Genomic DNA, 15,459 nt, shown 5'->3' on the forward strand with positions numbered 1-15,459 from the left:
TGGGGAGCAATGGGATGGAAAGCGTCCTCCCTGTCTGCTGGAGTCTGCATGTGTCCATTGTGTTGGGCCGAGGAAAGAGCACAATGGGAGTGGCTGTCAGGGAAGATAAGTGTCACTGCGAGGAACAGAAAGATGTGGAAATAGTTGAACCATCAACTTGGTCATGCGCTTTCCTCAGGCATTTAGCGGCTAAAATCATCTTTGGAGGAAGGGAAAATGCCACTGGACACCAAAAGGTACTTATTTAGGCTAATAAATACTAACAGGGTCATGTGCTTTCACAATGGTGTAGTGAAACACTTTGGGGTGAAGCAAAAATGCAGTTGAATCATCTAGAACCAAATATGTTCTCTTGTCTTATGATTTAGATTACCACCTCAAATCAGTGGAATGTTTTAAACAGAACATATCTGATCAAATACTGTGAAACCAGCTTGTTTAAAATGCATCCCGAGGTCCTATAAACAATCAAGTGGCAGTAAATGCAGTGGAAGGAAATGCCAATATATAATAAATCAGTAGACTGAAAACTCAGGAAAGCTACCAAGAGACAACAAGATAAAATGGAAGGCATTATCTTTACACCAAATAGACCTGGGGAGTAGCAAAACTGGGGAGTGCTTCTGGATCCATGTGAGTCTGCTGATAATGTTGCCTTGGCTTCTCTGTGTGGGAGCACATAAACTGTGAGGGAGCATAATTTTTGATTTTTTAGCTGCCCAACTGTGCCTCTCATGCTTATTTTCTCAGAAGTTGTTTCTTAGACAATTAACAGTAATGAAAGGTTCTTAGTAGCCTGAAACCTAACACAGACAGGCCAGCCTGTGACCATCCCTTATAGAGGGGGGATTTGCCCGTTTTACATTAGCTATTATGGTAATGCTGTTGGATAGCACACAGTTCTTAGCACTGCAAATACTGTCCATTTTGCTGTGCGTTGAGCTGCTGTTTGAGTTTTAGCTTGGGGGAGGCTCACTCAGGCTTTAGAGCTCTCCTTCCAAAGGAAAGCATCTATGGCTGAGTGGAAAAACACATTGTTGTTAGGAGTCTCTATATGGGAGATTTGACATTTCTCTTCTGATAACCAAACAGGCTACTCTGCTTGTAGTTTATCTAATGTTGCAGAGCCAAGCATATGAAAATTTGGAAAGACTTGGGCAGCTCAAAGACACAGGAAGAGGCTAGTGTCTATTCATATTCCTTTTCAGTATTGCATTTCTACCCTATGTGTTCTGCTACAGGGAAGACCCATGAACTACTGTGGGTTAGGGAACCATGGGCTCCTGCTGGATTTAGCAGTCACATGATCTCACTCCTGGCTGTGGGCAAGGCACACATATGGACCTGTGGAGCTAAGGTGCTACAGCTGTCAGGCTCAGGGGGTGAGCTGGCTATTTGTCACCAAAGCTCTGAATTGGGGGCCCTTAGGAGATGGGATTTACTCTTCCAGCTGATATTTGCTTGTCAGAGCACCTCAGCTGAGCTGCATCTCCATGATACGTCTCTCCTTCAGCATCAGAATGGCTTCTACTTCCTCTCACCAGAGCGTCTCAGGTACCTGATGCCAAATTTAGCATGTTCTGTTCCGAGATGCTGCTGAACAGATTGGCCCATTGATGGAGAAAAAGCCCTGTGGCATGTGCTTCTGGGCATTCGGGAAAGGCATTGGCATAGTTTCAAACCAGCTTGTGAATTTGGGGGAATTATATTGTGAATAGAGGTAGGTGGAGGGTCAGGTAAGGGGGAGATCATTTTACTAACCCCAAATGGGAATGGAACTGAGGTCCTGGGGGAGTTGATTCCTGTCTCTTTCCTGTTGCTATATTACCCCTTGTCACCCCAGGTTGAATTAGTCTTTTCATCCTCATACTGAGCTGACTTGGGTTCTGCGAGGGGGCGGCTCCAGCATCTGTGGCTGAAGAGCTTGACTAGAATCCTGTGAGTAGCAGCGCCACCACACCCATAGTGCTGCCTCTTAACCTGTTTGGATGATATGGCACTTTGGGCATCAGAGAGTCTCTCAAGGCAGGGCTCTCTGCTTCTGGTCTCAGAGTCACATGTGCAGTTATATACGTTGTGCCTTTCCCAAGGAGTGCCAGGTCAGGGAAGGCTGAACTGTATCTCAGGCTCCAAGCTATATGCCTTGGTATGGGCTGCATCTTCCTACAGGAAGGGGCACCTTTCACTTATTCATTCATTCACTTATTTTTATGGCGGAATGCCTGACGTACAGTGAAGGTCCCAAGTTGATGGGATTTTACTTGTACACACATCACCAGTTCAAGAGAAATTTTATGAGTACTCCAGAAAGCATTTTTAAAAAAAATCGCACAAAGAAGCCATGTAGACCAGTGGCGGCCTGTTTAATCTACACCAGCTCTGTGGATTTGCAGAACTTTGACATTTGCAAATTGATCTTTAGTCAATCAACCAAGGTATATGTACTGGTGTCAAGAGCAAGCACTGTGCTGGGCTTTGTGGAAGGTCTGGAAGAATATATGATGCTCCCCTGTCCTATAGCACCTCACAGTCTGGTTGGTCAGATAGCTCTTGAAGAGCTCTCAGAGAACAAAGTCATGGAAGGTTCCTAGGAGTGACACTGTAGGCAGCTCAGTGTCTGAGAAGTGTCAAATAGGTAGTGCTTATAGAAGGGTTGTCAAGCGAGAAGAGTGGAGAGGCAGAGCCAGGCTTCAAAAGAAGGAGAATCCCAAGGCTCCTTGGGAGAATGATGGGGATCTGAGAGGTGGAGAGAGATAGAAATGACATGAGGAGCGTGCTTTACACAGGCAGGGACAGTGAGCAGAGATTGGGGCCGAGTGCAGGGGTGTGGAAAGCTGGGGCAAACCAGGTAAGGCGCCTCCCGCTCGTTACCCCATTGAAATTGGTGATCAGTGCTGAGCTCTCACTCACTTCCAGTCCAGGGAAACATCTTGAGCCAAAGGCAGCTGGGCACAGAGAGACTGGGCATTTGTTGGAAAGTGGTTGAAGCTGCTCTGAGAACCATACCCAGAGTTCCTTTCTCAAGATGGGTTTGCCATAATTATATCTCAAAAATAAATGAATGAATGAATGAATGGATTTGTCAGGCATAGTATCTCTGGTTTGGGATTAGCCAGACTTGTTATACTATGTCAGCTATCAGTCAGGCTCTAGAAAAATCTGGGATTAATTTGTAAGGCTAAAATGAAAGGATACAATTGTTAGGTTTGGAAATAATGATCCTTTATCATTTAGAGATCATGTGAGGCCATTGGATTCTCATGGAGGGCATGTCATGGAGTTTGCGCTTAAGTGACCTAACATCTGAATGGTGATGATGTCAAAAGCTCACCCAACCCTGAGAAGACCATAATTCAAAAAGAGTCATGTACCAAAATGTTCATTGCAGCTCTATTTACAATAGCCAGGACATGGAAGCAACCTAAGTGTCCATCAACAGATGAATGGATAAAGAAGATGTGGCACATATATACAATGGAATATTACTCAGCCATAAAAAGAAATGAAACTGAGTTATTTGTAATGAGGTGGATAGACCTGGAGTCTGTCATACAGAGTGAAGTAAGTCAGAAGGAGAAAAACAAATACCGTATGCTAACACATATATATGGAATCTAAGAAAAAAAAATGTCATGAAGAGATTAGTGGTAGGACAGGAATAAAACACAGACCTACTAGAGCATGGACTTGAGGACATGGGGAGGGGGAAGGGTAAGCTGTAAAAAAAAAAAAAAGCTCACCCAAAGGGGGCAACCATTTTTGCATTTCTTGCCAGGGAGAGAGGGACAGTTTTGATAATATAGCTGTTCCTAGCATTAGTAAGACTGATAAGATGCTGCAGATACAAAAAAAAAAAAGTTATGGATGCATTAAGGGGAGGAAGTCTATTTTATTAAAAAAAACTTTTTATTATGGAAAATTTCAAACATACATACATAAAAGTAGAGAGAATAAGTTAAGGAGCTCCCATGTTCCCATTGCCCAGCCGCCACCATCATCAGCTCATGGCTGATTAAGTTTACCTCTCTCCCTCACTTCCCACCCCCATCTTCGAGATATCCCAACATTTCATCATCAATATTTTAGTGTCTATTTCTAAGAAATAAGGGATTTGTAAAAACATTACCACAGCACCATGATCACATCTAAACAGCTAACAGTCTCTTCTTAATCTCAACAAATATCCTGTCAGGGTTCAATTTTTTTGATTATCTTATTAATTTACTTTTACAATTGGTTTGTTTGAACTGTGAACTAAACAGGTCTACACATTGCATTTGTCTGATACATCTCTTCAGTTTCTTTAAATCTGTATGTTCCTTCTCCTTTTTTCCCCATTGCGATTTATGATTGGCTGTGTTATTTGTCCTGTGGTTTCTCATATTCTGGATTATGCTGATTGTATCCTTGTGGTGTCATTTAAGATGTTCTTCTGTCCCATATTTTTCCTGAAAACTGGGAATTACATCTAGAAGCCATTCAGAATCACATTTCTCTTTTTGGCCCAGAAATTCTAGCTTTTTAAGAAAGATTTCGTTGAGGGCTTCAGATGTGAAGGGACTGAGAGTTTGTTGAAAGTAGATCTAGACTTTGGACTAGTTTGGGAACCAAAGAACAACACAGTGGGCCACTTTTCTGTTCTCCTTCCACTGAGTAGGTTTGGTTCTGAGTTTAAGAAGTCAAAGCTTTCAGAGCCCCTGGATCACACCTTTTCATTCCAGCATAACAGGGGGAGCCTTCCCTGTATACGTAAGTAGCAGGCTGCTAGGAGAGAGGATTTGGGGCTTCAGTAAATCCTCCCCCTTTTCATAGGTCCTGCACATTTGAATGGGGCCCTTTCCCCTAGTCTGTGATGGATGTGGGGAGGGACAGACCTTGCTATGTGTGGGCTACTTGGGGAGAATCTGTACCTGGAGCCTGTAGCCCATATGCAATCAGTTGGTGCCGACTGTGGAGACAGGTTGGCAAAGCTGTCGTAATAGTTATAACTACCATTTCTGGGTGCCTGTTCCACCATAGTCATTCCTCTAGGTGTTTTACACACACTTATTCCTCACTCCACCTGCCTGGCCATACAGCTCCTGTAGGACCCATCTGTCCTGGCCTCGTCCTTCCTTCCCAGGGACTCATTTTTTAAAATGGTGAAATGGTGGCTGAGACCTACCTGCCAGCAGCAAGGGCTAAGTGTCACTTTAGGACTTGAGGCCCTCCTAGTAAGCTGGGACTTGGTGGACAATCCATCTGTGGGGACTCCTATCTCAGTTGGTGCCAGGGCCATGTCATGCTGGTACTGCATTTGTAGGACTTGTGCAGGTTCCTTTCCTGTAGGGCCTTCTGCCATCTCCATTCACCGGTGTAGTGGTGGAAGCTGATTGTAGCTGGGGAATGAATTAGGACCCTGGCCTATGGTAAGGGAGATGAATTCTGCTGTCCCACCCCACCCTGTGGATTGGGCCTCTGGTGGGGACCTGTCCCTTTCTGGCATTCTCTCAGTGCATGTGTCTTATACTTTAGGTTCTGATCAGCTGTGCCTGTTGGATGGAGAAGAGGAGCATGCTCCCTGATTGATCTGTGCTAAACCTTGGGTGCCCAGGCTGGTCTCAGGGCTGCTTTGATCTCTCCTTCCTGTACTTTGCTCTTAGGGGCATCTAGGGTTAAGAGAGCCTTGCTCTAGCAGAGACCTCTTACGTGGTATCTCCACTTCTTTCTAACAGGAGGGTCACATGGGCATATTGGGAGCCTCCAGAGAACTTTAGGTCACCCTTGAGGTCAAATCCAGATTTCTTTGGAGAGGCCTGGCTGCTTCTGAAGTGGTGGGACTTCTGTCAGGGCCAAAGGTGAGGAAGAGATTTTCCCTAAGGAGTAGCGGAAGGACTTCGTCCCAACCACCGAGGAGATCAAAGAGCCTCATTAGCTTGTCTAGGAGCTCATACAAGGATCACCCAACCTGGTCCCATCTGGGACTGCCCCTATACCCAGAGGAGCCCAAGCTCTCCAGTGCCCCAGGCTCAGGGAGGGGGAGGTGCCCACCCCCCCGCCCCAGGGATGCTGGAAGAACCAGTAAGACACTTGGGTGCTTAGGAGGAAAGGAGAGGTAAGGAAATTTCCTGGTAGTCGCATCCATACATTGGATACGTTCGTGTGTGCTGGTAGGTAATAAGGATCGTCTGCACTTTTTGTATATGGGAGCAGTTATGAGGGATTTCTACAGTTAAATTCTACTTTAGAAGTAGGAGGACTTTAAAGTGATGTTCAGCCACGTATTCAGGAAACCCTTTGCTGAGCACCTACTGGATGCCTATCCCCGGGTGAAATGTGAGGAACGAAGGAAGGCGCAGGATATGGGCTCTGCCCTCGAAAGGGCTCACAGCGTGATGGGAGAGAAAGAGAGACTTTAGTTCAGATCTTTACCCTCAATTTCCTTAAATTAGAGTTTGCTCCTGCCTTCTCTTTGTCTCACAGAGGTAAGAGAAATGAGCACACGATTAAAAGGGTTTGTATTATTTCATCTTCTAAAATAGTAGAGCACGTATTTGTATGTGTTCAACAGCTTACAAAACACATTCACAGCACTAACTTACTCTGTTGGGAGCTCCAAAGGTCTAACATGAGAAATTCAGAAGAACAGCCAGCTAGCTGACTTTAGCAAACCCAAATGCCATACACTGAGCACAGCTGGAGAACCACGTCACTTCCCTGCCTCCTGCTCTCAGAAGATGGAAAATTTAGCAAGAGGATGGGAGGGGCTTGAGGACAGGAAAAGGATCTGGAAGTAGGACATTTGAGCAAAGGACAGGGTAGGGTGGGGTGGGGGATGAAGAATGGTGGAAGCATCCTGGGTGGGGGTCAGAAACTCAGGTTTTAATCAGTCCTGATGTTGCCTGAAACTGGCTGTACATGTTGGGTAGGTCCTCAGTTTTTTTCCATCTGTAAAATGAGAAATTTAACTAAATAATCTCCAAAGTCCCCTCCACCTCTGACAGCTTATTTCTGTGAGATGATTGAAAAGGAAGGGGAATGCTTCCCACTGTTCAGCTTCACAGAGGAGAGAAAACAAGTACAACGTGCAGCCTTTAGGTTAATTAGAAGAGCTTTAAATGAAGAGGATTGCTCTTCCATTGTGCCCCAGAGATCTTCCGGAGTGGACAAAATGACCTCACAATCAAGCCTGGAGCCAGGAGAGGGACTGGCTGCTGCCTTGCCACTTGGTTGTTCCTGGTAAACACGGGCTCTTGAAAAGCTCTTGGCATCCTTCTACTGGCTTGGCTGGCCAGCCAGCAAGGCTCCCACCTGGACCTGCAGAGCCTGCTGCAGGATCCCTTTTCCCAGCCGTGCTCGACTGCTTATCTCCTGAGTGTTGTCCCGTATCCCACAGGTGCTCTGGCAGCAGCCAGTGTGGTCACGATTTCCAGGGGAGCCAGAGTTGGCAAACACTTCGTGGTGGGGGAGGTGGGGCATGGAAAGGGCTGGCCTGAAAGAGACTTTAGTTCTCCCCCCTCCAGTTGGCAGTTATACAGCTTCCTTCACTTGTAGAGTGAGGAGATGGATGTGGTACTCGCTGCAGTTTCTCCTGTAGCTCCGTGGGTTCTGTGGGCTCAGGACAGGTCTCCTCCAACGTCAAGGTCTGGCATGTGAGGCCACGTCCTTCAGGAACATGGTTTAGCTTCAGCACGTGATATGTTTCCTCTGTCCTCCTTTTATTTTGAGCATCTAATCCAACACCTAATGGATACCAGAATGGCTGCTTCCATATTCCCTGAAGGCAGGAACTCTGCCTTGGTGTGAATAGCCCAGTGGTCCGTGGCCTCTGGTCCCTCCCAGGCAGATGATTCCACTGTTGGAAAGTTCTTCTTTCCCTTTGTGGGTCTCCTTATACCTCCTGTCTCTGGGTCCTGGCTCTGCCCTCTGGGCCTGCTGACTTATCCGCTCACAGGTTTGGCAGGAGCTCACTGTGCTCTCACCTCCTCAACCCCGGTCTTCTTCTCTCTAGGCTTCTCCAGCTCCTGTGGCTGGAATGTGACTCTGGGACCCTTGCTGACCTGGGCTGTCCCGCCCAACACTGTCAGATCCTGAGGACAGGAAGGCTCAGAGAACAGGGGTCAGGGCTCAGCATGTCACATGGACTGTGAGTGACACAGTCTGGAGGATGAGGGGCCTTGGCTCATGTAGCCTGAGAACACCATCCTACACCTTTCTGAGCACTCTCTGGCACTGCACCCCACAGTTGTCCAGCCTCATGCTGGGCATCTCAGCATGAAGGCTGGGTTCCCTCCATCCTGGGCTTTTGCGACCTGAGTGTGAATCTTTGGGGGTTCTGCATGGGTCCCTGTCATGACATCTCTGGTTGTACATAGAGATCCCTTCCAACCTAGTGAGATGCTTTTGGATCCTGACTCTGTCCTCTGAACTGGGGTAATAACTAAGGCAGTGTGATTGTTTCAGTAATCATGCTATGTGAACTTCTCCCTTTCCTATGGCCCTGTGAGCCCACTTTCCAAACCCCTTAATCTGATCTTGAGTGGCCAGTGTTGGGTTGTAGAGGCCACAGCCTTGCTAGCTTGGGTTTGGAGTGGTGCCAGCTGAGGACAGTGGCAGAGACAGGGCTGGATTGGAGAGGCAGCCACTGCTTGCATCTTAGCCGTGGCAGCCCCTGTGCAGGCTTGTCCTTCCTTGGTTGGCCAGGTCATGCTGGCCTCTCTTTGGGGTGCATTGGCCTTTGGCTCTGTAGGTTAGATGTCCCCAGGGGCAGCAAGTGCTCTGCAGATGAAAGTTTCAAACACACATAAAAGGAGAGAAGATGGTATGGTGAACTCCCTCCTGTGACCCCCATCACCCAGCTTCAACAACGATCAGTGTTTTGCCAACTTGTTTCATCTATATTCCTCCAATTTTATTTTTTTGGCTGGAATATTTTCAGTCAAAATCCTAACATATCATTTCACTCATAAATACTTTAGGATGTACCTCTCATAGTTAAAAGATATTTTAATTTTAATCCAATGACATTATCACAGCCAACAAAGTTAACTGTAATTTTTTTCCAACTTTATTTATTTATGTATTTATGTATGTATGTATGTATTTATTTATGGCTGCATTGGGTCTTTGTTGCTGCGTGCGGGCTTTCTCTAGTTGCGGCGAGGGGGGGCTACTCATTGTTGCGGTGCGTGGGCTTCTCATTGTGGTGGCTTCTCTTGTTGTGGAGCACAGGCTCTAGGTGTGCCGGCTTCAGTAGTTGTGACTCGCGGGCTCTAGAGCGCAGGCTCAGTAGTTGTGGCGCAGGGGCTTAGTTGCTCCGTGGCATGTGGGATCTTCCCTGTAATTTCTTAATATAACCTAATACCTGGTCCATGTTCAATTTTCCTTGATTATCTCAAAAATGACTTTTTATTTAAAAATTTTTTTAATTAAAAAAAATTTTTTTAGCAAGAGAAAACACAGATTTTTATTTATGTATGTATGGGGGAGTTCAGAGAAAATTGTGATTTCCAAAAATGACTTTTGAGAGTTTGTTTGTTCAAATCAGAATCCAAACAAACCTTGCATATATATAGACTATTATATATATGTAATGTATATATGTGTACTTATTGCAAAATAATGATAGATATTTTTACTAACAATACTAATGAATGTAGTTTAAAATTTGCTTGTAGTTTCTTTTGTCCTTAGTTTATATATTTTAAGGAATGTGTAGTCAAAGTTCTGTGTTTTATTTATTTATTTTAAAATATTTATTTATTTGGCTGCACCAGGTCTTAGTTGCAGCACACGGGATCTTTGTTTCTGAGTGCGGGATCTTTAAGTTGCAGCATGCGGGATCTAGTTCCCTGACCAGGGATCGAACCCGGACTCCCTGCATTGGGAGCATGGAGTCTTAACCACTGGACCACCAGGGAAGTCCCAAAGTTCTGTGTTTTAGAGTTATTAGAAATGATTCTTCTCTGTGTGGTTATGCTACTAAGAGGCTATACAATTAAGGTTTTTTTTTTCCAGTTTGTGTTCAGTTTGTAAGGATTGCTTTTTGATCACTTACCTGTTGCCACTGTCATACTGCACAGTAAATCAACCAAAACTCAGTGGCTTCAGATAGCAATTTTTAATTCTCACTCATGCATCTGCATGCTGGCTAGAATTCATTGATCTAGGCTGGGCTCCAGGCTGTAGGTGAGTCCAGGTCTGCTCCACGTGTCTCTCATCCTCCTCAGGCAGCAGGCTAGCCAGGGCATGTTCTTCCCCTGGTGATGACAGATGTACAAGAGGGCATACCAAACCACATACAATTTCAAGCCTCTGCTTGAAATGACACATCTGCTAACATTTCTTTAGTCAAAGCAATTTTTAGTTAAGCCCAAAATCAAGGTGTGGTACTGTAGTTACTATGGCTACCTAACAAATTACCCCAAAACTCAGTGGTATAAAACATCCATTACTTTACTTATTAGATTCTGTAGGTCAGGAATTCAGGCAGGGCACAGTAGGATGGCTTATTTTTGCTTAACAATGTCTGGAGCTTCAGCTGGAAGACTTGAAGCCTGGGGACTGGAATCATTTGACATGTCTTCATCATTTTCATGTCTTACAGCTAATGCTGGCTATTAGCTGGGAGGGCCTCAGTGCTTCTGCATATGGACTAGATTGAGCTTCCTCACAACATGGTTACTGGGTTCCAAGGGTGTCCTGAGAAAGGAAGTCAGGTGGAGATTGTGCTGCCTTTATTACCTAATCTCAAAAGATATGCATTGTTACTTCTGCCACACTCCATTCATTGGGGCAGTCACAAAGTCCTGCCCAGGTTTGAGAGGAGGAGACAGACTCCATCTCTTGATTGGGAGTGTCCAGGTTCTATAAGAGCATATGAGGGCTTCCCTGGTGGCGCAGTGGTTAAGAATCCGCCTGCCGATGCAGGGGACGTGGGTTTGAGCCCTGGTCCGGGCAGATTCCACATGCTGCGGAGCAACTAAGCCTATGTGCCACAACTACCGAGCCTGCGCTCTAGAGCCCGCAAGCCACAACTACTGAGCCCACACGCCGCAACTACTGAAGCCCACGTGCCTAGAGCCCGTGCTCCACAACAAGAGAAGCCACTGCAATGAGAAGTCTGCGCACCGCAACGAAGAGTAGCCCCCTCTTGCCGCAACTAGAGGAAGCCCGTGCTCAGCAACGAAGACCCAACACAGCCAAAAAATAAAAATAAATAAAATTTTAAAAAAAGATCATACGAGGGAATTCGCTGGTGGTCCAGTGTTTAGAACTGCAGGGGGCGCGGGTTCGATCTCTGGTTGGGGAACTAAGATCCCGCATGCTGTGTAGCTTGGCCAAAAAAAAAAGAGCATATGAGACTGGAAATTTCGCTGAGATTACTTTCAAAAATAGAGTCTGCTGCAGCTGGGAAAATATACTGCACCTCTAGTGGGAGGAATTGCAAAGTCACATGGTAAAGGGCAGAAATCCACGGAAGGTAAAGAATGGAGAACAATGCCATCTACCATATTTTTTCTTTACCATTTAATTTTCTTAAAATTATGTAAAACTTTCATGTGATTCCAAATAAAACAAGGTGTATTGAGAGAAGTCTAGTTCCATCTTGTTGCCTTCCACTTTGTTCTCTGCCTTCCCTGATAAGAAACCATTTTTATCAGATTTTTCCATTGTTTCTTTTTGAAAATATAAGGAAAAATATACATTTATTTACCTTTCTTTTTTATATAAAAGGTAACAGATTCCAAACACTATTCTATACTTTGCCCTTTTTTCACTTAATATATCCTGAAGATCTCCTCATAGCAGAATATAGAAATTCTCCTGATTCCTTTTTGCATCTGGGCACTGCTCTATCATGTGCACATGCTATGGTTTTCCCTTGGACATCAACCTGTGTCCAGTCTTTTGCTCTTACAAATAGCACCACAGTGAGGAGCCTGGTATCTGTGTCATTTTGTATTTTTACCAGTGTATTATGGGATATTTTGTGTTTTTTCCACTGTATCTGTAGCATAGTTTCCTGTTGGATGCGGAAACAAAATGGTGAATGCACATTTTGCTATGTGTTGCCAAGCCTGAGGGGCAAGGGCAGAAGCTGGGAGCTAGTGAGGGGCTTGAACAGTATTCAGGTGTGAGAGGATGGTCACTGGACGAGAATGAGGAGGGGGCGATGGGGAGTGGGGAGGGGGTGAGAGTGCTGAAAAGTGCTCAACTTCTGAATATATTCTGGATGTAGAGTCAGCAGGATGGCTGAAGGGCTGGCTGTGAAGGGTTAGAAAAAGAAAGGAGTCAGGAGGACTCCTGAGTTTTGACCTGAGCATCTGGTGCACACTGGGGGCAACAAGGATGGGGTCTAAGATCAGGAGTTTTTTCCTGGACAACTTGTGTTTTAGAGGCATCCAACTGAGATGTTAGGTAGGCAGCTGGGCATTCTAGTCCCGGCTAAAAACATAAAGTAGCACTTCACCTGCAAATACTTTAATATTGCTGCCACCTGGTTCCTATAAGCACTCTGAGAAAGAAATAAGGAAGAGGAATAAATTGAGGCCATACTGGAGTTCCAAGAGGGCAAGTCAAGTATGTTCAACTCAACAAGCATTTATTTTATCAAATGAAGTGCCAGAAATGAAAGCATTCACAAGAGGCCTGGCATTAAATGCCAGCTGGTGCCTGGTTCCTGCCCAGGGCTGAGGATATAAAGGTGAACAGGTAGATTAGCATCCCTGTTTCCTACTACAGAGAACCTTTGAGTTAAACTTGATTGAAGGTATGGTCTCTGCCCTCTGGGAGCTCTGACTCACTCATTGGGAGATGCTCAGAAAGCCCACCGTGGTCCATCCTTCTCATCTTCACACACAGCTGCTAAAATAGATACAGAATTTGAGCCTCAGACCAGAGAGTTTACTTGAAAGTTCCGGCCCATCCCACAGGCTCTCAGAATTCACTGCTGGTTGGGTCTGAAGCCCAGACCACCAGAGCCACAGAGAACACCCTCTCACTGTAGGAAGAGTATCACTGTTTCTTCTTAACCCTCACGTATGTTCATGAAACTCCAGGAAGGCTGGACTGTGGTGTGGGAGAGGGTTCCCTTGGCAGATTTGGGGGGATTGGGAAGAGGGCAGGAGGGAGGGAGCTCCAGGTCTGGGGTTGCTGCCTTGGGGTAGTGATCTGCTCATGGGCATCTGGGGGTAGAGATAACATAATTTGACTCTGTGATGTACATTTCTCTGGGCCCTGGGGCCCGGGTGCAGGCTGTGGCACACGGATCTGGCTCCAAAGCCAGTGGACTGGAGTAGGTCTTTCCCAGTGGCCAAGCATTCTTCTCTGCTCCCCTCCTGTACTGAAGCACTTTTGCAAATGATAGTGCTTAGTGCTAACTGCCAGGGTGAGAGGGGCTTCCTGCCAGGGTGCTTTCAGGGAGCTGTGATGAAGGCTGAACGTGTGGAAGAAAGGAAGGAAGGGAAGAGACAGAACAGGGCAGCTTGCTCTAGATTCTCCCAGCAGACCAGGTCTGCCCCCACCCTACGCTTTACTCCCCAGCTTTGTCAGGGTGTATGGTGGAGCCCCTCCAAGGATCCCTGCTCTCATTGGCACTTGGCACCTCCCTGGCCAGCATGGTGTACCCCTTAGATTGCCTGAGCTGAAACACAGACTGAGGGGCAGCAGGTACATGGCCTCTGTGCTGTCCCTACCCAGGTACCCAGTCAGGTATGGGGAACCCTGGGAAACACATCCAGGGCTCCAGGGACAGTTGTCACACTACCAGCTCCTTTTATTTTTTAAAAATATTTTTAAAATATAGTCTTTTTCATATTCTTTTCCATTATGGTTTGTCACAGAATATTGAATATAGTTCCCTGGGCTATACAGTAGGACCTTGTTGTTTATCCATCCTATATATAATAATTTGCCTCTGCTAATCCCAAACTCCCAATCCTTCCCTCCCTTACCCTCCCTCCCCCTTGACCAGGTCCTTTTCTAAATGGTAAGAACCTCCACACCCCTGAGTGTGGTGTGAGAAAGAAAAATGTTCTCCCTGTCCTCAATTCATAGAGCCTGGTGGGGACCCTTGGGGGCAACACTGCCCCTTTCAGTTGCCAAGACCTTGACTCTTGCTCAAGGAGTACCACTCCTGGTGGTACTGAAAACCTGTTTTAAGTGGCATGAAAAAAGAGGAAACTAGAAGCTTTGCCTTTTTGGAAACCATCCTATGTTCCCTGTATTCCCATATGAGCCCTTATTCTGGGACTCTCAGGCTGGTGTGATGCAGGGGCAGTGACCCCAGGAGTAATTAAGGCTGAGTCTCCTGGCAAGCTTTTCAGGCAACATGAGCCTTGGTCAGGCTCCCTTAGCTTCCTTTTCCTTAGTCCATACTGGTGGCTCAGGAGAAACAAGACATTCAGATAAAGATGTACCTAGCTTTTGAAAAGATAGTAACAATACTTAGTAATAATTGAGTGATTTTGCTTATACAGTATTTTTTCCTCTGTGTAGCTCTGGCCAATAGAGGGTCAGAATCACTGTTGAGGGATGGAAAGACTGAAGCCAGAGAGGTAATGGGCATTTCCAAGAACCCCATAGCAAGGTAGGGCAGGACCAGGGGGAGGAGCCTGGACTTCCCACCCTGGCCTCTGTTCAGTGAATCTCCCTCTCTACTTTGGGATGAGGAAACTTCCATGTGTCCAGTAAAGGGATCAGACATCCGGTGTGTAGGACTGGCCTGCTTGGTACACTCTCTGCCCCTGGGTAGAGTGGGCTAGGGGTGGGGAGCAGGTGACAATCTCAGGGTGGCCTTGGGGGTGTAAGGCTCCAGGTCCAGAAGAGAAGAGCCCAGTCCCCACTAGATGGAGTTTAGGGGCAAGGCCTCTGCTGCAGTCTCTTCCAAACAACTCACTCTTGTAGAGCACTCACTCTGTCTCAGGCCCCAGAGGCCTCAGGGTTCAGTTGGGAATGAGGACAGAAATCATTCAGTCTTTTTTTATGTGCTGGCATGAATGCAGGGAGTACCTTCTGAACAAGCCCACAAGCTCCAGGACCTTGTGGAGTGTACAGCCTTCAGGAATAAGACCCATGGCCACTTTATCAGAATCGGTATAAGCGATTCTGATAAAGGGTGCTGGTTGTTATTCCATGACCTGCCTTGGGGGGTGGGTTTAGACACCTAGGATCTATACAGCACCACCGACACCCTCCCCCGAGAAGTTAATTTCTCCAGAGGGCCTGCTTTATCCCCAGGAAAGGCTTTGCTCCCAAACGGTTCTCATTCTGAGAATGCTGTTTCTTTGTCCAGCATTTTTGTTCATTATTTATTTTTGTTCAGTGTTTGTTCATTCAACAAGCAGTTGTTTTTTTTTGTTTGTTTGTTTGTTTTTTGCGGTACGTGGGCCTCTCACTGTTGTGGCCTCTCCCGTTGCGGAGCACAGGCTCCGGACGCGCAGGCTCAGCAGCCATGGCTCACGGGCCCAGCCGCTCTGC

General features: G+C 46.2%; 1 protein-coding gene across 1 annotated transcript in view; it reads right to left on the reverse strand.

The window, feature by feature from the left end:
- The window catches only part of BSN (bassoon presynaptic cytomatrix protein), a 20,665-nt gene extending 11,313 nt beyond the window's left edge, over nucleotides 1–9,352 (reverse strand). The window contains exons 1-2 of the mRNA XM_028479494.1: nucleotides 9,344–9,352; nucleotides 7,962–8,069 (exon numbers count right to left, since the gene is read on the reverse strand). Coding sequence (XP_028335295.1) covers nucleotides 7,962–8,069; nucleotides 9,344–9,352 — 117 coding nt within the window. The remainder of the gene's footprint in view (nucleotides 1–7,961; nucleotides 8,070–9,343) is intronic.
- Between the last annotated feature and the right edge of the window lie 6,107 nt (nucleotides 9,353–15,459).

Source organism: Physeter macrocephalus, chromosome 18 (genome assembly GCF_002837175.3).
Source record: "Physeter macrocephalus isolate SW-GA chromosome 18, ASM283717v5, whole genome shotgun sequence".
Taxonomy (NCBI): domain Eukaryota; kingdom Metazoa; phylum Chordata; class Mammalia; order Artiodactyla; family Physeteridae; genus Physeter; species Physeter macrocephalus.